Source organism: Molossus molossus, unplaced genomic scaffold (genome assembly GCF_014108415.1).
Source record: "Molossus molossus isolate mMolMol1 unplaced genomic scaffold, mMolMol1.p scaffold_m16_p_18, whole genome shotgun sequence".
Lineage (NCBI taxonomy): Eukaryota > Metazoa > Chordata > Mammalia > Chiroptera > Molossidae > Molossus > Molossus molossus.
This window is the reverse complement of record NW_023425353.1, coordinates 65,890,814-65,915,749: the sequence shown is the minus strand read 5'-3', so window position 1 is coordinate 65,915,749 and position 24,936 is coordinate 65,890,814. Positions and strand designations below refer to the sequence as shown.

General features: G+C 57.6%; 1 protein-coding gene across 1 annotated transcript; it reads right to left on the bottom strand.

Annotated features, from left to right (window-relative positions):
• Positions 1–5,181: 5,181 nt before the first annotated feature.
• Positions 5,182–18,853, bottom strand: ALAS1 (5'-aminolevulinate synthase 1). Its single transcript, XM_036267204.1, has 11 exons — positions 18,826–18,853; positions 17,786–18,007; positions 13,600–13,833; positions 12,746–12,895; positions 12,143–12,365; positions 11,196–11,380; positions 9,039–9,218; positions 8,540–8,704; positions 7,083–7,351; positions 6,373–6,535; positions 5,182–5,474 (listed from the first exon to the last, which is right to left on the bottom strand). Exons 2-11 carry the CDS (start codon positions 17,985–17,987, stop codon positions 5,314–5,316), a joined length of 1,932 nt encoding a protein of 643 aa, XP_036123097.1. The 5' UTR covers positions 17,988–18,007; positions 18,826–18,853; the 3' UTR covers positions 5,182–5,313.
• Between the last annotated feature and the right edge of the window lie 6,083 nt (positions 18,854–24,936).

Below are 24,936 nucleotides of genomic sequence, written 5' to 3'. Positions count from 1 at the left end.
CACGCCCCAGCCTGCCTCGCTCTGCCCCTCACCCCTACCCCCACCCCTGGTATACAGCAGACACTCAATAAATGCCACCCACAGGCCCAATGGCTACCCTGAGCTCAGGAGGCGTGAATGGGGGGAAAGAAGGGAGAAGTCCCCAGCCTTCCTCAAGCGAAGGCACTAGAGGCGATTTTAGGGTCTGCAGGGTCTGCCACCCGCAGCTGTGTTCTCAGGGCGATAGGTCCCTGAACGGTCTAGGTGTCCTGCCGTCTGTGTCCCTGGCAGGGCCAGGCTGCCCTCTGTTGTATATTGGCCTCAGGGTCCACCTTCCTCACCTGCTAGACTGAAAATGTCTTCAGACCTGCCTCCCTTCTGGCCCCCAGCCAAGTCCTGAGGTCGCAGCCCTAGCCCGAGCGGGCGGGAAAGCTCTGTGGTGAGTTCAGAGGGGCGACGGCGCCCTCTGGTGGCCATGCCTGTGCTGCGCCCGACGACAGGGCTGGCCCAGGCCGGAGAGGGGAAGGCCAGCTGGGATGATCCCTGCCGCCAGGAGCAGGGAGCCACAGAAGATTCCAGAGTGAGCTCACAGTCCATCCCTCTCTGCTTCACCGACAGTACATGCTGGGTCTGCTCTGATATAAAGAGACATCTCGGTGAGCCTCCTCCACCTGGTGGCAAAGCTGGGGGCCCCTTCCCTGACTCTGCTTCTCACAACGGATTGGGCTTAGTAGACACAGCTGCGTGGGATCAGAATGGAGTGTGTGTGTGTGTGTGTGTGTGTGTGTGTGTGTGTGAACTTCGAGGCACTACTGGGATCCCCGACGGCCAGTGTTTGAAGACAGCTGCCGGCGTCCGTGTTCTGCACGGGTGTGTGGGAAGTCCTGGGTCATGTCAGGCCTGGAGACACTGAAGTGTTTTGTGCTGGGCCAGTGGCCTCACCATCCGCACAATGAAACTCCCCCTTCGGGAGCAGGAGAGACATGTACTGCCGACAGTGGGAGCTGGGGCCTGGGCGGCAAAGTGGAACCAGTGGACGGCCCAGGCCAGTGTGAGGCCGCTGGGGGAAGGCTGGAGCTGGCTGCGGCTTTGCTAATCCTGCAGCCTGACTGTGGGCAGCCCCAGGGTGGGGTTGGGGCCGTTTCTGCCCTCACAGCTGGGAGAGAAATGTAGGCCACCTTCCTCTTTCTGACTTGGGCACAGGGGCCTCTGCCGTGGGCTGGTGTCCCTCGTTATCCGCTTGCCTGAAAGAAGACAGAAGGAGGGTCTCTGACCCACCGACGAGGAGCCCCGCGTGGGCTCGGTCCTGTCCTGAGAGGCCAGCCTGGCTCCTGGAGACGCGGGGCACAGCACACACTTCCTTGGCCCCCTGCCTGGGTCACAGAAAACAGGAACCGTCCTGTCCCGGGCTGGCGGCTGGAGGAAGCTGCTGTGGAGGGTCAGGAGCAGGAAGCAGTTTGCCTGTCTCAGAACAGCTGGGTCTGCTCCCACCCCACTCCTGCCCACAGTCCTGGTCTCGGGGCTCTGCATGTTCAGAAGGACATTTTGGAGATGAAGATGGGCTGTGGTGGGACTGTTGGGCTCCGGTCTACAGGATGAGGAGGGCCAGAGCTCCCCTCTCCCAGGAGGCTCCCCTGCAGGAGGCGTGGGGGGCGGGGACAGAAAGGGTGCTCAGCCCACCATAGGCCCAGGCCTCTCCACACTGCCAGGCACGCCCCATCGACAGCGCCTGCAGGCGGGAAGAGATGGGCCTCAGATTGCCAAGGTAAGGACCAGCTCTGCCACCTAGGGGCAGGTGTGAGCTCCCGCAGAGCCTCAGCTTGCTCATCTGGAAATGGAGCTGGCCACCGCTGCCATTGGGTTCGTGACCATGGGTGTGAGGTCTGACAAACCTAGCAGGTCCCCCTCGGTCGTCATTATCAGGGGTTGTGCTGAGGGCAACCAGCTCATGGGGCTTCGATGTTTTCTCTCTCTATCCAGAGACCGATCCTCCCGAGCCAGGGTCGCTGCCCGGAGCACTGGCCAGGGATCAGAGAGACTCGGTGACTCAGGCACAGAGCTGGGAGCAGGGCCGGGCACCTGCAGACACTGGCCTTACCTCCTGTTGTTGGCTTTGGGGGAGCAGGGAACACTAGCGAGACAGGAACTCCTGAGAGCAACGCTACCTGCTGAGATTTGAAACCACACCTCACCTTTCCCTCCAGGACAGTTCAAGGTGCTGGGCTTCTAAACACTCGTGGAAAACTTCCGTGACCTCATTTGTTTTCACCTGAGGTCTTACCAGAAGCCAGCTCCTCGTTCTGAAGTTCACAAATCCCGCCCCTTCCTGCGGGCCCTCCGCCATCCTCTGTGACCCCAGGAGCTAAGAGCCCCGAGACCCGCTGGCTCCGAGTCCTGTGAGAAGGGTGGGTGGTGGAAGCCTTCAGAGGAGCAGGGCCCCCTAGAGGACGGGTCCCGGGCACGGGAACGCCGAGAGCCCCGGGAGGCAGAGGCACTGCGGTGACTTTCCTCGTGCCGGTGGCCTGCCGAGGTGTGTGGCCGTCTGATGGGACCAGGGCTCTGCCGATCAGGGTGCCGGCGCCCACTCCCAGCCCTTGGGCAGGGCCACAGCAGCCCTTCCCAGAACTTGGGGTTCTTTGTCCTCCAGCGGCTTGGGCTCTCTCCAGCTCACTTCTTCCTTCTGGGGAAGCGGGCATGGGCGCCGCCATCCTCCCTGTACGGGCTGAACGTCTGCCCCCCACCTCCCACCCCGATTCCTGTGCTGAACCCTAACCCCAGTGTGGTGGCATTTGCAAGTGAGACCTTGGGAAGGTAGACTTAGACCAGGTCATGAAGTGGGACTCTCGCGAGAAGAGGAAGACCTCCCTGCCTGCCCACGAAGAGGCCACGTGAATTCAGCCCACAGCGAGGAGGCGGCCATCAGCACGCAGGGGGCATGCTGTCCCCAGGAGCCAAGGGGCCAGCCCCCGGACCTCGACCTCCCAGCCTCCAGAACTGTGAGACACCACTGTCTGCTGCCGAGTCCACGGTGTCTGTCACCGGGCCTGGGCTGAGACAGTCTCCTTCATTCAGCACATGTGCTCAGGGCCTCCTGTTAGGTGCTGTGCTGGCCACTGGGCTGCAGATGTGAGGAGACGGCCGATGGTCCACGGCCGGTCAGTGGCGGGGCGGGGCTGTGAAGGGCACAGGGATGGCCGGAGGGCAGGTGAGGACAGGACCCGAGAGCTGCCGCAGGCCGGGGCTCGGCCGAGCCCTTGTCCTGGGAGAAGTGCAGCCCCACCGGGGTCCAGGTGGGGAAACCATGGCTGCCACCAAGGCCTGGGGCCAGAGGCCCTCCTGGGGGCTTGAGGCTGGGGGTGGTGCCCACAGGATCGGAGGGAGGAACGAGGGGGGTCCCGGGGTCCCGGAGAACAGCGTCAGCTGTGAGGAGGCGATGACAGCCCAGGGCCTCTCCTGCACGGAGGGTGTGCTGATCTAGGCGCCGTGTGGGGTCGAGGCTGGGGCAGTTGGCACGATGACAGCGGTGTGAAGGGAGCGGGGAGGTGGCGGGATGTGGCCTGGCCCGAGATGTATCTGAGGCCCGAGTGACCGGCGGAAGGTCAGACGGGGGAGGCAGCCGGCCAGGGTGGCTCCAGGTGTTGGAGAGCTGGACTGGAACCCCGCAGGGCGAGGCCCATTGGGAGGGAAGGGGTTAAGGCAGCCAGACAGGATGGCAGGGGAATTCGTGGCAGGAAGGGCGGAGAAAGCTGTAACAGGCGAGGACAGCCACCTCAGACACTGGGACAGCCGGCGGCAGGCGCACAGAGCCAGCCAGACAGTGAGGCGGGCCAAGAGAGCGGCTCCATAGGGGACAGGGCCCACAGACCCAGTGGGGAGGGACCAGCAGAAAAGGGACAGCAGCTAGAAGGGAGCTGGGGAGAGCTTTTCCCTTTTTTAAGTTGATTGGGTAACACTGGTCAGTGACGTAAGTCTCAGCGCACCGCTCGGTGCCATCCGTCGTGTGCTCACAAGTCTAGGCTCCTTTCGTCACCGTGCATGTGACCCTCTTCACCCTGCACCCTTCTAGTAACCAGTTCTGCTGGGGTTTTTGTTGCGTTATATCAGCATATAAGTGAAATCAGACTGTTCTTGCCCTTTCCCGCGTGACTCAGCACGATCCCTCAGATCCATGCTGGAGCCCAGCCGGTGTGGCTCAGCACCGAGGTGGCTGCTTCGATTCCCGGTCAGGACACAGGCCCAGGTTGTGGGCCAAATCCCCAGAGGGGGCACACAGGAGGCGGCCAATCGATGTTCTTTCTCGTTGATGTTTCTCTCTCCTTCTCCCTCCCTCTCTCTAAAATCAATAAAGAGGGGGGGAAAGCATCGAAAACTTTAAAAAAAAAACCACGGCAGCGTTTCATTTTCACAGCTGAACGATATTCCCCTGTATACACGGACCGTCTGTATCCCTCGTTGTCAAAGGACACCTGAGCTCGGTTGCTTCCAGGTGGGTCACGACGCCCGCTGCCGAGGGCTGAGCAGGATGGGATCCCTGAAGACAGCGGCTGCCGGCGCGCGCAGGCAGCAACGGACAGGGACGCGAGGGACGCGCCCGCCCACCGTCCAGGAGGGCACAGGACGGGGCAGGGCAGCCGGAGGCCCGACCTGCACGGGAAGTGCGGCCGCGGCAGCAGCGGGAAGGGAAAGGGGAGCGGGCAGCCGCGGCAGGTTGCTGGGCGCGGTTAAGATTGGAGGCAAGAAATTGAAAGTGAAACTGCTGCCCTGGCCGGTTTGGCTCAGCGGTTGGAGCGTCGGCCTGTGGTCCAGAGAGACCCGGGTACGGTTCCCGCTAGGGGTGCGTGCCTCAGTGCAGTTTGTCCCCGGCCCTGGTTGGTCGTGCGGGTGGCAGCTACTCAACGTGTCCCTTTCATGTCGATGTCTCTCTCTCTCTCTCCCTCCCACTCTGTCTGAACAAAAAATGGAGAAATGTCCTCGGGTGAGGATAAAAAAAAAAAAAGAAAGTGAAGCTGCTGTCACTGCAGCGGCCTGTCCCACGAGCAGGCTCTCGGAGGAGGCTGGGCTCCAGCAGGGCGGCAGGGCCCGAGCCGTCAGCAGGGACCAGTGTGTCCTCAGACACCTGACCCATCTCAGCGATACAGACCAAGCTCAAAGGAGGAAGAAAATGACTTCGATTCAGTAGCCAAAACCAGGAGGACCCATGACTTAAACAAGAATTTATTTTCAGGACTATGCTTTTACTTCAGATTACAATGTGCTATAATTTAATCTGCGTAGAAAGCCGACGCCGGCCTGTATGGATGCGAACGGCGGGGCCGGCGGGGGCGGGCAGGCCCCTCAGGCCCGGGCAGAGACCAGCTTGCTCAGGCCGGAGAAGTAGGCCCGCTCTCTCTCACTCATCACTTCGAAGTGCAGCGGCCTCCTGCAGAAGTTGCATTCGGCCGAGGAATGTGGCTTCAGGTCCAGCCCCACCCGCTTCCACGTGGCCAGCAGGTTCTCTGTGGGGACAGACAGTTTGACAGAATTCAAAGGAATATGCACCCAAGAGAAATGAGAATATACCCAACCAAAAACCTGCGCACAGATGTTCAGAGTCACTATTTTCACAATAGTCAAAAGGTGGGAACCTAAGCGTCCATCAGTTGGACACATGGGGTCCATCCGAACCAAGGAGGACTGTGTGGTAAGGAAGAGAAACGGAGCCGATTCGTGCTCCGGCGCGAGCCCGGGCAACCCTGCCGTGGAGGAAGCCGGCACGAGACCACACACCGCGGCTCCGCTCCAGGAAACGGGAAGTGTGGTGAACACACAGACGGGGCGAGGGGGGGGGAGAAAGTGGGGAGCAGCTGCTAATGACTGTGGGGTTTCTCTTCAGGGTGATGAGAATTCTGGACTCGGACGACGTACACCCAACAGACAGTCCCCTCCCCCTTATTCTATTTCCCTTTCTGTAGTTTCAGTTACCTGCAGTCAACTGTGGTCTGGAAATATTAAAAGGAAAATTCCAGAAATAGTTCCTAAGTTTTAAATCGCACACTCTCTGACTAGCGTGACAAAATCTCCACTCTCATCAGAAGGGGTAGGTGTGGCGTTGGCCAGGTGTGCAGATGGCGCAGGGACCACATAGTGTCAGGGAAGAGAGAGGAGCAAAGCTAACCCCGAGGCCAGGACAGACTCAGGCCTTTGGAGGCCTCTGTCCCCTCCCCGGCAACAGCCGTCACTGTGCGTGAGTTGCCGACAGGGGCCCTGGACAACCTGGGTGGGTCAGCAGGCTCCCTCAGGCCTTCCAAACGCTGCAGCCTCCCACAGTGAATCGAACACCTGAACGGCCTTAGCGTCTGCACGTCTGAGGGCACCCAGTGACGGCCACTGCTGAGGGAGGCCGGCGGCACTCACCAAGGAAGTAGTCCATCATCTGGGGGGTGTGGTGCGGGGTGGGGGCGATCCGCAGCAGCTCTTCCCCCCGGGGCACCGTGGGGTAGTTGATGGCTTGCACGTAGATGTTATGTCTGCTCATTAGCTCGTCACAGACTTCTGTGTTTTTAGCAGCATCTGCCACCTGAGTTTGACGATGACACAAGGTTAAGACCAGGGCAGGACAGACCACCGCAGTGGAGTCTAATGAGACCCACGCGGTGAGGGACAGGCCCCAGCCGACAGGGAACCAGACCGGTGATGTCGGTGCCCCCAGGCTCACGTGGGAGTGGCGGCTGGCACAAAGCCAAGGCGCGGCAAATTGGGGATGGAGGCAGCTTTGGGTACCCCAGCCGTGCTAACTACTCTGACCCCACGGTGACGCCCATGGATTCCTGCTCACAGAGGGAGCCAGGGCCTGCTCTGAAATGAACTGAATAGGGAGCCGTACTTCAGAGCCAGCCAAGCTCTGCTTTGGGCGTTTCCAGATATGAGCTGTGTTTACCCTGTTGAGGCCAGTGCTCTGGGGAAGGAGCCTCTGCTCCAGCCTGCTGGGTTCAAAGGCTTCGTGCTCGCTGTGACGTCAGCCAAAGGCGGACACTCAGCGAGGGACATCCGCCCGGCCCTGCCCGGGCAGCCACCCCACCCAGCCCAGATCGTCCCGAGGCCCACGCCCGCCGGCCGGCCGTTACCCGGACAGGGATGATGTGACTGGGGCAGTGCACGACGGGGAGGCCGGCGTCCATGAGCATCTGCCGCAGGAGCTTGACGTTGCGCTGGTGCTGGCGGCGCAGCGCCCGGCCCTCGGCGCTCTTGAGGACCCGCACGGACTCCAGGGCTCCGGCCAGCAGCATGGGCGGCAGCGAGGTGGTGAAGATAAAGCCAGCCGCGTAGGAGCGCACGGTGTCGATCAGGGAGCGCGTGCTGGCGACGTACCCGCCCACACAGCCGAAGGCTTTGCCTGGGAGGAGACGCCCCTTACTACCCGCCAGCAGCCCTCGGCGCAGGGCGCTCTGGGCCTCGGCACTGACTCCCCTCCTCCGTTCGCGCGCTGAGCACACCCTGGAGGCGGAGTGTAACCCAACAAAGGCATTTAGCTGTTTTGGTGGGACCGGTATTATTTCCTGTCCAGGGCAATTTCAGGCCAGCCTCATTTTTCAAGCCTCGTTAAGTCCCTTTATATAATCTGTGTCTCAGGTTCCAGGATTAATGATTCCAGAGTCCCGAGACCAGAACGTTATGTTCCGGGACTAACACTCCTCGCACCCCATGCAGGGTGGGTGCTGCACGCTCCCCCGAGATGCCTCTCCGGCCTTCCCGTTTCATGGTGACACCCCTCCAGAGCCCTGTCAAGGGCGCTGCTGAGAAGAGCTGCTGGGACCTGGACCCCGAACAGGGGCCCCCAGGGCTGACCCGAGCCTGGGCCTCCGCCGCCTCCTCAGCTCGCCCTCCTTCACCAGCTGCCCCGAGTCTCCAGCCGCCTCACTATCCTGAACTCAACTGTATGCGATTTACATCTCTTTAGACGTCTAAGTTGAGAGTCTCATGGGCAAAGAATGTCCACAGTAATTATTGTCACACAATTCATTTACCTTCTTCCATAAAACCCGAGGGGGATGCTATTGTTATCGCTATTCTACTGGGGAGACAGGCCAGCCCGGCCCACCAGCAGCCCCAGGCCGCAGCGAGTGGGCTCCACGGGGAGGACTCTCCGCCCGCAGGCCGCGGCGAGTGGGCTCCGCGTTGGGCCCAGGAGCCCCGCCTCCCCACGGGGAGCAGCAGCGGTCGCAGAGAGGCTCGCGAGGGGCTGGTTCCCGCAGAGCAGCTCCGCCCGGCACAGCACCGGACCTGCGGGTCTTGCCAGCACTGAGGGCGAGGGAAGGCGGCTGCCATGGCAGGTCGCTGGAGCCACAGCTGTGTGGAACGCGTTCTGGTGGCCACACTGGCGTTTCTGTCTGTCCGGCTGCTTGAGCCAGACCTCCAGGCTCCAAGGGACTCTGCCAGGCTGTACCCGCTCCTCACTGAGAAAGGAAAAACTCACCCCAAAACTGGCCCAGGCTTTCTATGCTCCTCACCTGCCCCGCTAGCAGTCCATGGACGCGCGGGACAGGGGAACCCGGGGTGGGTGCAGGACGCGCAGGACACATACCGAGCGTCCCGGAGATGATGTCCATCTTGGGCATGACTCCGTCCCGGTCGCCGATCCCTCCGCCGCGGGCCCCGTACAGCCCCACCGCGTGCACTTCGTCCACGAAGGTGATGGCCCCGAACTCGTGGGCCGTGTCGCACAGTTCTTCCAGCGGGCACACTGCCCCTGCGGGAGACACGGGCCACTCTGAAGGGCTGGACCGGGGGGGACCCAATTCTGCTTTGCTGAGAGTCAGCCAGAACAAGATGACTTATGCTGTAGGTACATATTTTTAATATTGAGGAAATAAATGAACTTTCCCCAGTTTCTAGGTGATCTTGGAGTCTCAGAACCGAGTAAAAATCAGAGTAGAAAGTCTACATTTACCCAAATCCATACAATGTCCACCAATTACAAAATCCTAGCAAAGAGTTAAAAGAAAAGAAATTACAAAAACTAAATAAACACACTTTTAAAGGTTTTTCATTTCAGGCTTCAGACTGGCCTCTGTTAGACTCACCATCCATGGAGTGGACAGTTTCAAAGGCTACAATCTTGGGGACCTGGGGGTCGGATCTCTGCAGCAGCTCCCGGAGGTGGCTGACGTCATTGTGGCGGAAGATGTACTTTGGCACCCGGCTGTTCCGAATCCCTTGGATCATGGAGGCGTGGTTCCCAGAATCAGAGTAAATCTCACAGCCTGACGTGACAGAAATGTTATGATTGTTATTTTTTAATCTTCATCTGAGAATGTATCATCAGACAGAGTGGGAGGGAGGGAGGGAGAGAGAGAGAGAGAGAAACATCGATGTGAGAGGGACACACTGACTGGTTGCCTCCCACACGACCCCGACCAGGGCTGGGGACGAACCACAACCAAGGTTCGGGCCCTTGACCAGAATTGAACCTGTGACCCATTGGTCCACAGGCCAATGCTCTAACCACTGAGCCAAACCAGCCAGAGCCAGGAATACTGTTATGGCCATCTTCACCAAAGACAAATGATTTCTTAGACACCCAGGGCAACAGACTGCTCAGAGCAGGCTGCATTTGCCCCGCAGGGAAGAGCCGCTCAGCGCCGGCTTCCTCTGGCAAACGGCTAGCAGGGCTCCTCCGCCGAGAAGGCCCACGAGTGAGGTGACCCTGCAGCAGGCAGTTACTCTGCTCTTACATCCGGCTGCCTCACTCCAAACTCAGTCAGAAGATAGCTACAAACCATCAGAATTTTCCACAGGACTTTCATAGACTACAAAACACATTTGAAGCAATCAGCTTAAGGACAAGCCCTGCCACTCTGACCCTTCCCTGGAGTCAGGCCCGCTGGACCTCAGGCCGCGCGGGCACTCACACTCCGTCCAGGACACGGAGTCAGGCCCGCTGGACCTCAGGACGCGCGCGGGCACTCACGCTCCGTCCAGGACACGGAGTCAGGCCCGCTGGACCTCAGGACGCGCGCGGGCACTCACGCTCCGTCCAGGACACGGAGTCAGGCCCGCTGGACCTCAGGACGCGCGGGCACTCACGCTCCGTCCAGGACACGGAGTCAGGCCCGCTGGACCTCAGGCCGCGGGCGGGCACTCACGCGCCATCCAGGACACGGAGTCAGGCCCACTGGACCTCAGGCCGCGGGCGGGCACTCACGCTCCGTCCAGGACACGGAGTCAGGCCCGCTGGACCTCAGGCCGCGGGCGGGCACTCACGCGCCATCCAGGACACGGAGTCAGGCCCACTGGACCTCAGGCCGCGGGCGGGCACTCACGCTCCGTCCAGGACACGGAGTCAGGCCCGCTGGACCTCAGGACGCGCGCGGGCACTCACGCTCCGTCCAGGATAAGGGCCCAGCTGCTGCCACAACTCTGAGTGCTTCCGGTGAGCCTTCTCTGTTGTCACACTCCTCTTACATTACCCCCGTTATCTAGAGGGGACACGTTCTGAATCCCCCAGTGGACGCCTCAAACAACTGTGGATACTACTCAACACTGTATGTACTATGTTCTTTCCTGTATGTACACACCTATGGTAAAGTTAAATTTATAAATCATACAATCCCACGGACAGAATTTTTTTTTAATCCTCACGCGAGGACATTTTTGCATTTATCTTCAGACAGAGCGGGAGGGGGAGAGAGAGAGAGAGAGAGAGAGAGAAACATCGATGTGAAAGGGACACATTGAATGGTTGCCACCCACACGACTCCAACCAGGGCCGGGGACAAACTGCAACTGAGGTACATGCCCTCAGCGGGAACCGAACCCGGGTCTCTCCGGTCCGCGGGCCAATGCTCTAGCCGCTGAGCCACGCTGGCCAGGGCGGATTCGTTCTCACTGTAGATCTCAGCCACCTCAGCATACATTTCATTTTTAAGTCATGAACTTCCACCTTTGCACTTAAAGGAAGCACGTGATACCTCGACAGCTCCTCTGACACATGAGACACTCCCGAGAGACTAACAGATGGGAGCACATGCTTCGGGGAGACGCTGGACACAGGGATGAGTCATGTCCCGGGGGCACGGAGCAGGACTTGGAGATTTTATCACACAACTCGGAGTGACATGCAATTTAAAACTTATGAATCATTTACTTCGGGAACTTTCCGTTTAATATTTTGGCTGCAGCGGAGCACGGTAACGAACGCAGAGCAGACCGGCGCTGCCGTGGCCGGCGGGCTCCCTTACCTGGCATCATCTTGGCCAGAGTGAAGAGGGTCGAGTCGTTGGCCACGAAGCAGGAGGAGAACAAGAGGGCCGCGTCCTTCCCGTGCAGGTCGGCCAGCTCCTGCTCCAGGTCCACGTGGAACTTACTCGTTCCAGAAATGTTCCTGGTCCCACCTGCTCCCGCGCCATGCTGTTTCAAAGTTTCCCTTCACAGAGAGCAGACAGAAACAAGCCTCCTGAGGCGAGCACGTGCGAACCGCTCCTCCCGGGATCTGGGAGACGAACTCCTGCGGATCTGGGAACTCTCACGGGGGCCAGAACTGCAGACCAACTCCATGGTGGAGGAAGAGGGAGGAGGTCCCAACACAGGGTGACGGTGCCTCCCAGGGGTCACAAAGTGCTCACTCAACAGTCACCTGTCACCTGAGTACTTAGCACTAGCTGAGTTGACTTACTAAGGTTTCCTTCCTGTGACAAACATCACTCTCCAATAACACGACTTCAGACCCCAGGGGACTTCATGATGGTGGCTGCCTAAACCCTCTGCTGACCAGCCACACATTAGGACAGATCTGTCACTAAGCCCCAGACGGGCTGTCACCACGCGAGCAGCTCGCCCAGTGCCCCTTGGCACGGAGCCCTCCGGCAGGACACGAGACCTGCCAGCGCTCTGCAGCAGCTCCCGTGCTGCCCACGCGTGTCCGGCATCTGCGGCACGAGCGCGGCTGCCTGTGCTGAGGGCACTACGTGCAGTGACAGGAAGTGGACAGACAGGCGTACGATGAACCTCACGCACAAAGGGGCCTCACCGACTACTGCGCTCAGGTCTCTCTGAAGTCGATCTAAAGGCTACGACCGGCCTGTGCCGCGGCGACTTGCAGCCGCTGCACGTCCCCCACAGACCACTGCCTGTGCATCAAGGTCCTGCCAAACAATGCCAGTGGGCTCCGGGGCTGAGGGCTACGTACATGACTGCCCCACACACCCGTGGGTGGCGACTCATTCCCAGGTAGTCGTTGCTGCACCAGACTGACACCTGCTTTTTGCTGATGAGGGAATCCGAGTAGTCATCCGCCATGGGGAAGAGGTGTGCCCTCCGGTTCACGGTCTTGAAAACTCGATAGGTATGGTCATTTTTCTTCTCCTCAATTTTCTTCTCAAAGAAACGATCATACTGAAAAGTGGACACAGCTAAAAACCAGAAAAAGACAGTATATAGTCTGATGGTTAAGAAGCACATCTGGGCTTTGGTGAAAGACCCGGGTTCCCATCCCAGCTCAGTCACTTAGCAACAGAGAGATGCTGGGAAAATTAATGATGTGCTCGTGTGGGCGAGTTACTGCACGTCCTCATCGGGGACTGTGCGTGTCAAGTGTCTGCAGTGCCCGGTGGAGGGGCAGGTGTTACAGAGAAGGCGGGGCACCCGCAGGGCTCGCGTGCACGATGGCCGAGAGCACCTGCGGGCACGGAGCAGGGCTCTGGTCCACTCGTCACATGCAGGGCGATGTTGGATCTGATGCATGTTTCAGTTCTGAACTCTCCTGCAGCTGGCTGGCACCAGTGAGTCTTACATTTTGGCAAGTTATCCTGAAGCAGGTGGGACACTCTTTCTGGCCGTTGCTTTCGCATGATGTCCTGGAAGTTCTTCAGCAAACCGCCGGGCTCTCCTCCATCCGTCTTCACACTGACCACACCGGGGTCCCCTGAGGCTTGGGCCACCTCTGCAACAAAGTACCAAGGGGCGGAGGGACCAGCACTGCATCTCAGTCCGTGCCTTCCAGACAGGCCGTCACACATGCTGACACCCACCGTGACCGCACTGAGCTGTGACTGAGCAAGGACGCTCTGCTGCCCTTCAGTTACAGAATGGCCAGAGGCAGGGCTACCAGCCAGCCTTGACGAATGTTCAAATCCAAAGCTCTCTAGCTGGGTGGCATGTCTTCCCCACCCACCACACCCCAACCCTAATCTGTTTCCATCACAGAAGACAACTCCAGCCCAATGCACCATTTGACTAGTGATGTTTTTCGGGGACCTTGGGTGCTCCACGGAGAAGCCACGCTGGGATTAAGGTTGGATCAGTAACCAGGACACACAGCGCGGGAGTCCGAGGACCACCGCTCACGCAGCAGTGCTGTTCTCCACCTGTTGCCCACCGGCTGCGGCAGAGGAGGAAAGGGCGGCGGGGACACTCATGCCCGCAGGGTGTTCCCAGAAGCCAGGGAGTTCCTGTAAAAGCCGGGCAGGCCCTGCTACACCAAAGAAAGTCCCCCATTGTGCAACGCAGCCTCTGACTATCTCAATGACCTTCCTCCTTGGCTCTAAAAGAGGAAAGTAATTACATAAATGCTACCCTAATAATAGCCTGTAAATAACCCGAGGGTCCGAGAGCCAAGGACTCCTCGCTCCCGCGCTCGCGCCTTACCTTCCCGCACGGCGCGCATCTCCTGCACGTCCTCCTGCAGCTCCAGGCTGGCTCTGCGGAACACGCTGCTGCCCTGCTGGCTCATCTGGGCTGCCAGGAACGGGCATCTGCTCGCAGCGCCCTGGCTCGGGGCCGGGGCCGGGGCCGGGCGTCCAGCGGGAAGCTGCCTGCCATCTGGAGCCAGCTGGGATCCATCCGGAGCCGGCTGAGCCTCGACGTTGGCAGTTTTAACCTCTGGAGGGGGGCGGGTTGGAAAAACTGAAGCACCAGACCTGGTGGCACAGCTCATAAGAAAACCACCCGCTTCGCTTAAGGCCCCAAGACAAACTTGGTACTTACTCCCCCCCACCCCCCGACACATTTATTTTCATCGGGCTCTGCTCGTGTGGCCTGCTCACTGCCTCACTGGGGCAGTGGCGCCGGCGCAGCCCGGCCACCTCACTGTGCTCTCAGACGCCAGGGCTCCCGGCGGAAGTCTTTCCTGCATGTCTGCCCACGTGCACGCAGCATGTTCCATGAGAACACGCTCTCGAAGTCACTGGAAGAAATGTCCACACAGTTTCTTCGCTAATATTTTCTATGGGCTCCTGACAAAGAAGCTTGCTGTTTCTTAACATACACACTATCGCCCTGGCTGGTGTGCTCAGTGGTTAGAGCGCCTCGCGGGTTCGATCAGGTCAAGGGCGTGGACCTCGGTTGCAGTTCGGTCCCCAGCCCTGGTCAGGGTCATGAAGGAGGCAACCAGTCGATGTGTCCCTCTCACATCCATGTTTCTCTCTCTCTCCCTTCCCCCTCACTCTGAAAATCAGTAGAAAAATATTCTCAGGTGAGGATTACAAAATAAAAAATAAATAAACAAATAAAACACACAAACTATTGGTTTTCTTCTCAACAAAAGAAATCAGGCTAAAAGTAAGATGCTTAGACTGTTGTCTAATAGAGTTCAAGTTATTACTGTGTCACAGACACACACATCATCATCGTTCACCAACTTCCCACAGGGGGCTTCTAGTTACAATGACGTCCCTCTCCCCTTCAGCAAATTCACCTTCCTCCATCATTCTGGAATATTCCTGTGAGTCATAGGCTAGCCCCTCCTACAACCTGGGTAATATGTCACAATACACATTTTATTAAAATCTTCTATAAAGGAGCCCTGGCCGGTTCTGCTCAGTGGTTGAAGCATCGGCCCGTGGACCAGAGAGACCCAGGTTCGGTTCCTATTGAGGGCATGTGCCTCAGTTGAAGTTTGTCTCCAGCCCCGGTTGAGGTTGTGTGGGTGACAACCATTCAATGTGTCTCTCTCACATTGATGTTTCTCTCTCTCTCTTCTTCCCTCTCTCCCTCCTGCTCTGTCTCAAGATAAATGCAAAAAAAAAAAAAAAAAACTTCTATAAAGAAAAGTTTAAAAAATTGCTTTGACATTCACTTCATTCATTATACATATTCAACGTAGGAAGTCTAGAAAAATAAAGAGTTCTGTCCTTCAGAACATAACTACTAGCCCCGGCTGTGGCTCAGCTGGCTGGAGCATCGTCCCGTACAACAAAGGTGTGGCAAGTTCGATGCCCAGTCAGAGCACATGCCCAGGTTGTAGGTTCAATCTTCAGTCGGGGCATGTACAGGAGGCAACTGATCAATGTCTCTCTCTCTCGTCCTCCCTCGCTCCCTCCCTTCATCTCTAAAATCAATTAAAAAAAATTGATTATAACAAAAACACAACCATTGCAAACATTTGGGTATATTACCTATTTTTCCCTACAGACAGGTTTTTGTTTTTTAATTTTTTTCTTTATTGATTTTAGAGAGAGAGGAAGGGAGGGAGAGTGAGACAGAAACATCAATGAATCCGGTCAGTGTGGTTCAGTGGTTGAGCCATGCACCAGGAAGTCGTGGGTTCGATTCCCGGTCAGGACACATGCCCAGGTTGTGGACCCGATCCCCAGTACGGGGCATGCAGGAGGCAGCCAATCAATGTTCTCTCTCATCAATGTTTCTTATTTTTTTCCTTTATTGATTTTAGAGAGAGAAAAAGTGAGAGGGAGAGAGAGATAGAAACATCGATGAGCGAGAACAATGATTGGCTGCCTCCTGCACGCCCTGCACTGGGGATTGGGTCCTCAACCTGGACATGTGCCCTGACTGGGAATCGAACTGGTGACCTCCTGGTGTATGGGTCGACGCTCAACCACTGAGCCACACCAGCCGGGCTCCCTACGTACAAGTTTAAAAAATGTTTTTCTAAAATTAAAAAAAAGTTTTTTCTCATTCAGTAGATGCTCGTTTATTCTGCTCCTTTCACTGCGGAGCTGCCTGAGCCAGCCGGCTGAGTGTCACCTGCGAGGCTCAGGGCAGCCCGATACGTGGACAGGCCGCATGCCACTCAGCTGTTCCTCCGCTGGCAGGGACACGGTGGCAGGAAAGGGTTCTGACGTTCAGTAAAAAAATAGCTCCTGAACAAAGGTCACGAGGAAAAGAAACCCTATAAAGGTTGAAATCTTTTCTACCTAAAGAAAAAGACATTCCTTTCTTACACGCCCACTCCCAGAGCACACACCTAACAGAGCCCGTGAGGTCAATTATTCCCTTGGATTAAGTGCAACCTGAAACCCTCGTCCTCTCCTGGCAGAGCCAGACCAAACAGAAGCCTACTCTGATCTCTTTATTAAAAACAAAACACTTAAAAATGTTATACAAAATAAAGATCCATGTGTTCAACAATCCTATTTTAACAAATTCTATAGGACTCCACTTCCGTGAGCGTCCTAGAACAGTCACATTCAGAGACAGAGCAGCATGGCGTCGGCCAGGGGCTGGGGGAGGGAGATGGGGAGTTAGTGTGTAATGGGGACAGAGTTTCAGTTTTGCAAGATGAAGAGTTCTGGGGGTGGATGGTTGCGCAACATGAACGTACTTAATGCCACTGAGCTGTATACTTAAAAATGATCGACAATAGCCCTGGTCGGTTTGGCTCAGCGGTTAGAGCGTCAGCCCGCGGTCCAGAGAGACCCGGGTTCCTGCCAAGGGCACGAACCTTAGTTGCAGTTTGTCCCCGGCCCTGGTTGGGTCGTGCGGGTGGCAGCCACTCAATGTGTCCCTTTCACATCGATGTTTCTCTCTCTCTCTTCCTTGCTCTCCCTCCCACTCTGTCTGAATAAAAAATGGAAAAATGTCCTCTGGTGAGAATTAAAAAAAAACAAACAAAAAAAACCCCTAAAAATAAATAAGCACTTTTAAAAAGAAACTTAAGAAAGACTGAGATGGTAACTTTTGTTACATTTTGCCACACTAAAAAGTAATTTTAAAAGGCAAAATAGAACAAAATAACAACTTTAAAAGCCAAAAGCTTCCCCTCAATTTTGCTGTGAACCTGAAATAACTCTAAATATAGTCTATTCGTGACTAGTCAGTGTGGCTCAGTGGTTGAGCATCAACCCATGCACCAAGAGGTTGCTGGTTCGATTCCCAGTCAGGACACACGCCCAGATTGTGGGCCCGATCCCCAGTGGAGGGCATGCAGGAGGCGGCCATTCAATGTTCTCTCTCATTGATGTTTCTATCTCTCTCTCCCTCTCTCTCTAAAATCAATAAAGGAAAAAAATAAAAAGTCTATTCACTTAAAAAAAAAAAAAGTTAAAGGGCCAAATATTTCATGACTGAATGACTGGAACAGAACATGCCCATCTTTTTTTTATTAATCCTCATCCGAGGATATTTTTTCTATTTATCATCAGATAGAGTGGGTGGGAGAGGGAGGGAGGGGGGAGAGAGAGAGAAACATCGATGTGCCTCCCGCACAACCCGACTAGGGCCAGGGACAAAGGCAACCAAGGTACATGCCCTTGACCAGAGCTGAACCTGCGACTCATTGGTCCGCAGGCCAATGCTCTAACCACTGAACAACTGGCCAGGGCAGGACATACCCACTTTCTTCGGCTGCTGTGAACAAGGCACCAACAAGCACTGAGCCCCAAGGCCTGCAATCCAGAAACCTATAACGTGGAACGCTGGTAAGTGCCTACTTTGTAGGGTTGGGGCGACAATGACAGGAGATAACCCACTTGAAGAACTGAGCCTGGCACCAAGTAACCCCCTTGGTTGGAGTGACCCCCATCACCACTGTGGGCTAAACTGCTCCTGGTCTGGTGATGAACGGAAGCCCTACTTCAGGGCTGAGGCTACTTACTGTCACCGGCTGGAGGGGTCTCTTGGACCCGCTGGCAGTGCACTACTGCTGAGGTAGACAGGGCCCGAGCGGCTGGCTTGGCCCCGACCTCCATCATCTTAGGGCAGTGCTGGGCATAGAACAGCAGCGATTTGCCGGCCTTCTGCAGGAAGGCCTGAGGCACTCGGGATAAGAATGGGCATCTGCGAACAACAGTCTCCATGTCCGGGAGGTGCACTGATCCTGTGGGAAGATGAAGAGCATCAACATGTTAATAATCAGGCAAAAACACCGCAAGGTCACTGGGTTCAGGTGTCACCAGCAGTTCATGGCACGGGTACTCTAGGGTACGAGTCAGTGTCACTCAAAAATGTTTAAGCACAGCACTGATATGGAACTCAACCAAGGAGCGGTGGCCACACTCCACCCAGGTCCCCAAAAGCCACCCAGGTCCCTAGCTCCATACAAAAGTACCCAGACAGCAACTCTGCCAAATGGCGCACATACTGATTATTCAAGGGGTGGGACAACCAGGGACAAGTCAGGAACAGGTTTGGGAGGTCAAAGGCTTCTCCGGGAAGATGCATCGGGCAGATAGGACACCTCAGCACACACCCAGTGGAGAAGTGAGGCTGGGGAGGAAGCCGATGGCACCCATCCAGGCAGAAAGGGCTCTTCGGGATTCTGGGCTCCTCCTGCTCCACTCCCCCAAACCCAGGGAGGCAGGGTTCCCAGGACCCGGGCCTGGCGCTGGAGCAGGGCGCACAAAGGGCCGGGAGAGGGGACGCGCGCAGGGGCGGGGGTCTGGCGCCAGGCGGTCCTGGGCACGGGGAGGTCAGAGGTGACCCGGGGGTCACGGGCTGGGAGCGCCGGGGGCGTGTGGGAAGGGAACTCTGAAGCGGCCAGGTGAACGGGGACAGTCGGAAGGCGGTGGACTAGGCCAGAGGTCTGGGAGAACACTGACCCCAGGGCGGCAGGTGACTGGGGCGGTGGGGGATGGGGTCCCAACGGCCTGGGGCGCGGGCTGGCAGGACGCGCGGCCCCAGATCGCGGACTCTCACCTGCGCCGGTGACTGCGGGGGGGGTGGCGGGGTGGCGGCGGCGGCGGCGGCGGGTACCCAAGCCGACGAGTTGAATCAAAACGTTGCCCTTGTCCGCGAGGCGCCTTCGGCCCAGGGCGCCGTCGTCCTAATATACAGCGGGAGGGACCGCTGCGCATGCGCGCTGGGCGCAGGCTCCCCCGGCGCAGGCGCGCCGCGTCGCGCCGGGGGAGTCGGGTCGCCTACCTGGAGCCGGTGGGTCGGGCGGCCCCGGGTCCCGCGGGGCGGGCGGGGAGGGGGAAGGGCGGGGAGGGGGAGGGGAGGGGCGGTGGGCGGGCGACTTCAGCCTGCACCCCGGCTGCCCAGTGCTTGCGAACCGACTCCCCCACCGTGGGCCATAAAAGGGCAGCGTCGGAGGCAAGCGTTGCTAGGGCTGTGAGAACGGGTGACTTGGACAGAGGAGGAAGAGGAAACACGGGGTCCCAGACCAGGATCTGAGGCAGAACCCACCCCACCCGGCTCCCTTCTAGGCTGTGACCCAGGGCTTCCTGGGGGAGGCGGGGCTGGAGCGCCAAGGCCGGAGTGGTCCTGGGGTGCGGTGCCTGGGCCTGGAGGGGTGGCTTGCAGGGAGGAGGAGCCGAAGCTGGAGGACACCCAGCTGTGGCACTCTGCACACCTCTGAGCACCTGGGGTCCGTGGGTGGGGGCAGGGCTGGAAGCACTGGGCCTGACACACAATTCGGGTTTGACACATATCAGTTCTTATTTTTATTCTCCACTGTGGGCTGTCCCAAGTCCCTTGCTGGGCACCAGCTGGGTGGCTCGGACTCCACCCCAAGGTTGACAGTTGGGCTGTGGCCTCTGTTGAGCGTCCCCCCAGACCACACTGCAGGGTAGAGTTGGCAGGCCCCTCTCAGGAGCGCCAGCCTAGCCACCTTGCTCCACACCCTTCCCAGCTTAACAGGCTGGGCTGGGCTGACCCTGTGCAGGGCTCAGCTGCCGTCCACTCTTGGGGGCTAGCCAGGTTGCTCCTTCAGCTGGGCTTTAAGAGGGAGAGAGTCCAGAGCAATAGTGACCAAGTTGTGTCCAGGTACTTTGTCCCTCCCTCTCTGAGTCTCCGGCCAACTACAAGGTAGGTGAGGTGACTCTTCACTTTCAGAGAAGGTGTCTGGGTCCAGAGTGGCACTGGGACCAGTCCAGGGGCCCAGAATGAAGGCTTTGGCCTGGGAGGTCAAGGCCCAGCTCTGACCCATCCTGCTGAGGGGCCCTGGGCAGTGCCCATCAGCTGGAGGGAGTCAAGAGAAAAAAAAGCAACATTTGGACTCAGACGCAAGTATCACTGGACGTGAGAACAGGATGAAGATGGTGTTGAATGCTTTGCCCATCTCTGGGCCTCACTTTCCTTGTCTGAGCAGTGGGATCATAGTCCCTGTTCGGCCCGCCTCACAGAGCTGTTTGAGAGATCAGAGGCAAGCAGAGCAGAAAGAACTGCTGGACAGTGGGGCTGGACACGGGTTCCAGGCAGGCCACAGCCTCTCTGTGGCTCGTTTTCCTGTTGCCAAGCTCTCCGAGTCCTGGTCCTTGTGGTTGTCAGGAGGGTCAGGTGAAGTCATGGATTGCAGAGGCTTATTGTTTAAACCAATGAGTCTCCAGCCCTCTGGGAGTTTCCTGTTTAATAGAGAGAAAGCTGGGAAACAAAGCCGACTGGCAGGGCAAAGGAAGCAGGAGTAACAATTCCAGATTGAGGAAGAGGCAGTTACTGCAGCAGACACCGCAGGCGGGGAATCCCACTGCTGGGAAGGCGAGGAGCCTGCTGCTGGGAGGAGGAGGGTATGTGGGGGAGGCGGGTGGGGAGGCCTGGAGTGGGAAAGGCCCGGGCCTGTCCGGGGGCAGTGTGAGTCAGCCTTAACAGCGGGGCTGCAGCTGGGATTTGGGGCCAGGTCAGAAGAGAAAGGCCATAAACGAGCCACAGAACTTCCCAGTGTCAGGGCTCAAGACCACCACCTGGACAAAGGCCAAAATGCATACTCATGGGCCATACCCCTCTGATTCTGACCCAAGAATTTGTGTTTTAACCAGACCTCTCTCCTGGTGACGTGGGGCGAAGTGTCTTGGGGTCACATTTTGGGAAAGTGGTTTCCACTTTGAGATTGGGAGGGGCAAAGGCTAAAGCCATGAGTTGCCATCCTGGCTCTGCCCCTTTCTGCCTCTGGGATTGTAGGCAAATCGCCCAACACCCTAAGCCTCCGTTTTTGCAAATGCCCTACGTCTGGATAGACCCCATTCTGGCAGAGTTGTGATCCCTCTGCTGGCTTCATTTAGGCTTCTCCTCTCTCCCTCTTCTCTTTCCCCTCCAACCCTCCCTCCCTCTTCTCCCTTCACTGCTGTCTTGCCTCCCCCCTCAGAGCTGCAGTGCAGACTCATCTTATCACCCTGGCCCTGGGCAGGGAAGGCCAAGCTGCCGGAGTTCAGGCAAAGCCGGGCCCCATCCTGGGGATAACACTGGGGCCTGGCCTTCCCCACTTCCTCCCCCCCAGACTGCGTCATCGTCACCGTCCGGGACGCTTGCACACAGCACCCACCCAGCGGTCAAGGCAGAAGGCAAATGTCAACCCCAGCCCCAGAATTCCATTCTGTCCCACTCTGGGACCCAGGAGTTATTTTTAGCCAGGTCCCTCTGTGGGGCCAAGTAGACGAGGGACCTTGGGCAAGCTTACTTTGACTGCTTTCCTCTGGGCCTGTTTGCACATCTGTCAGGCACGTGAGAAACCCTTCAGCCTTGCCCTCAAGGAGACCTGGATGGACGTGGGACCGTTTTGAAGGTGGACAAAACCTCGAGCCTGTGCAGCTGGTGCTTGGCATGGCTTTGGCCTTGGGCTAGCCCAGAGTCACCAACTGTTACCAGCAATGCGATTATCAACCAAGGCAAGGGCCTGTTTCTCTCTGGTCCTGGAGGCATTTAAAGGCCTGCCCAGGACCCCTTCTGCCCAAATGTGGGGGAGCAGGGACAGAGGAGGGAGGAGAAAGTGACCAAGGCTCAGGGATGTGGTGCGGGGTGGATGGGGCAATAAGGAGAGAGCCAGCGAGGATAACAGTACGGTGAACAGTATGGCAGCAGTAACAGCTCAGTTCAGATGTTTGGCCTGGCACTGTGATCATATACGAAACTTCAGCTCTTGCTCTTGCTGTTTTGGCTCAGCAGTTAAAGCATCAGCCTGTGGAGCGAAGGGTCGTGGGATCAATTCCCGGTTAGGGGCACATACCTGGGTTGCAGGAGCTCGATCCCCGGCCCCTGTTGGGGTCATGCAGGAGGCAACCAATCAACGTGTCTCACATAGATGTTCCTCTCCCTCCCTCCCTCCCTCCCTTCCTCCCTCCCTCCCTCCCTAAAAATCAATGGAAAAATATCCTTAGGTGAGGATTAACAACAAAAAAACACAACCTTAGCTCTCTCAAAGCAGCAGGTCAGTATAATGATTAGCCCCATACATAGGGCAAAAGTTCAGAATGGCTAAGTAACTTGCCCAAGGTCACACAGCCCCTGAGTAGAGAACATGGCTGCCCGACTGACCTGCCTTCCAGTCCAGTGCACCCGGGGTGGAAGAGGGAGCCGGGAGGAATGAGGCTGTGTCTGCGTCGACTTCAGGTCTCAGTGGAAGTGGCCCTCTACCTCTGGGTGGTGGGTGCAGTTTGGGTGAGCCGGTGGGAGTGCCCCACCAAGAAGCCAGCCAGCCAGCCCAACTTGGTGGAAGTCACCCACTTCCAGAAACTTCTAGGCAGCCGGCCCTGAGTCCTCCCAGACCCCACATGCTGGTGGACAGTGCTCCTCTATCCCTTGCACCAGGTCCACGGAGGCCTCTTCCTACCCTCTCCTTTCTCTTTGGGGGCCCCTGGAAGGATGAGAGGGGCCCGGGGGACTGTGGGTTTCTGCCCCACACCCCAGGACTTGTCCCCAGTGGTGGGGAGCAGCTCTTCTTTGCCCCTCCTCCAGTTCCCACAGCCGCGTCATCTTTTCCCAGTATTAATAGTGATTCCAGCCCTGGCCGGTGTGGCTCAGCGGTTAGAGCGTCGGCCCGCGGACCAGAGAGACCCGGGTTCGGTTCCCGCTGAGGGCCTGTACCTTGGTTGCAGTTTGTCCCCGGCCCTGGTTAGGGTCGTGTGGGTGGCAACCAGTTGATGTGTCTCTCTCACATCGATGTTTTTCTCTCTCTCCTCCTCCCTCTCTCCCTCCCACTCTATCTGAAGATAAATGCAAAAAATGTCCTTGGGTGAGGATTAAAAAAAATATGATTCTGTGATAACAGGCACGGCCTTACTGAATTCAGTCTCTACCCCACTCCCTGCCCTGAGAAGTGGCCCTCCGGCCAGTCCTCAGGGAGGCAGACCTGTGGTGGTGCTCAGCTCCCAGCTCCCTCCTCTGTGCTGTGTGGCCTTGAGCAGTTGGCACAGCCTCTCTGAGCTATTTCCTCACGTACGAAAGGAAACCAGACTTTCCGAGATGGTTCACTATTACATGTGTACTTGGCGAGACCACTGTGTCCACTGTCTGGTTAAACCCTAGGTGTTGCTGAGCAGGAATGTTGGACATAACACCTACAGTCAGTGAAGGAGATTTTCCTTGGTAACGTGGGTGGACCTTCAGTGCAAAACCAGTTTCCAGGGAAGGACTCCTGACCCTGGAACTAATCCGGCCCGAGGCTCCAGCCTCCCCGCCTTCACCAGCCTCCAGGGTCCCGGGAGCCAGTTCCTAAAATAATACTGGAACTTGGTCCTGTTTCTCTGCAGAACCCTGGCCGACGTGGGGACTCCCGAGAGCCATCTGTGCCTGGGGCTCTGTGTCCGGGGCAGGGCCAGCCCCTGGGAACAGCAGGCACCTACCTGGCCAGCGGCTCCGAATGAGGGAACCGAGGGAAGGGACTTGTCCGAGTGTCAGAGCCCAGTCAGGCTTCCAGCAGGCCTGCCTCCCTCGATCCAGGCGCCCAAGGGCCATGGCTCGCTCTCCCCAGGGGTCCCCTTTGGGTCTACAGCCCTCGAGCCGTGGGGGAGGGGAGGCAGAAACGTTGCCGGGCCCTGCTGGTCTGGAGCTAACAGTTTCTTGTGCAAGACCAGCCGGCTTGTGACATGCCAACGTCCCCCAGCCCGACAAGTGCTGTGGCCTTGAGTCACTGGGAGTGAAATCAGCCAGGAGTGATGGCTCAACAGCCCGCGCTCACCGCCTCGGGGAGCCTGCCCTGCCCTGCCCTGCCCCCCACCCGCCCGCACACCTAGCAGGTCAACCTCTGCAGCACCGAGGCCCACGGGGGCCAGGAGGTGAGGGCAGCGGGGGACCTGGGCCCCTGGGCTGAGGGGCAGCCACATCCCAGCTCTGGCCATTGTCATCCCCAGGAACACAGCCCCGGATGGCAGGCCTTCTCGTTTTCTTTCTTTCTTTTTTATATACAAACCTCATTTCCAGAAAGTTTTATTTTTTCTTTCTGTTCTGTCCTTATTCCCTTTATTTTATTTATTTTTATCCTCATCCGAGGACATTTTTCCATTTTTTGTTCAGACAGAGTGGGAGGGAGAGAGAGAGAGAGAAAAACATCGATGTGAAAGGGACACATCGAGTGGCTGCCACCCGCACGACCAACCAGGGCCGGGGACAAACTGCAACCAAGGTACGTGCCCTTAGTGGGAACCGAACCCGGGTCTCTCCGGACCGCAGGCCGACGCTCCACCCGCTGAGCCAAACCGGCCAGGGCGGGCTTTCTCGTTTTCAAAGGGAAGCCTCACATCCAGGTTTTTATGTGAGCACTTTGAATTCTTACCGTTTTTACTGTTGTTCTTTTTATTATTGATTTTAGAGAGGGAAGGAGAGAGAGAGAAACATCCATGTGAGAGAGAACATGAATTGGCCGCCTCCTGCGTGCTCCCCACTGGGGATTTGGCCCACAACCTGGCATGTGTCCTGACTGGGAATCAAGTTGATGACCTCTTGGTACATGGGTTGACGCCCAACCACTGAGCCTCACCAGCCAGGCTCTTACTGTTTTTTAATAAGAAAAACTTGTGCCCTGGCTGGTTTGGCTCAGCGGTTAGAGCGTCAGCCTGTGGTCCAGAGAGACCAGGGTTCGGTTCCCGCTAAGGGCATGTA

Excerpts from the sequence above, each read along its gene's own strand:
- ALAS1 (XM_036267204.1), bottom strand. The coding sequence starts at position 17,987 with ATGGAGACTGTTGTTCGCAGATGCCCATTCTTATCCCGAGTGCCTCAG. Across the intron at positions 12,366-12,745 it reads TCAGGATAACTTGCCAAAAT|CTGTGTCCACTTTTCAGTAT; the intron begins GTAAGACTCACT and ends TCTGGTTTTTAG. Across the intron at positions 8,705-9,038 it reads AACTGTCCACTCCATGGATG|GGGCAGTGTGCCCGCTGGAA; the intron begins GTGAGTCTAACA and ends TGTCTCCCGCAG.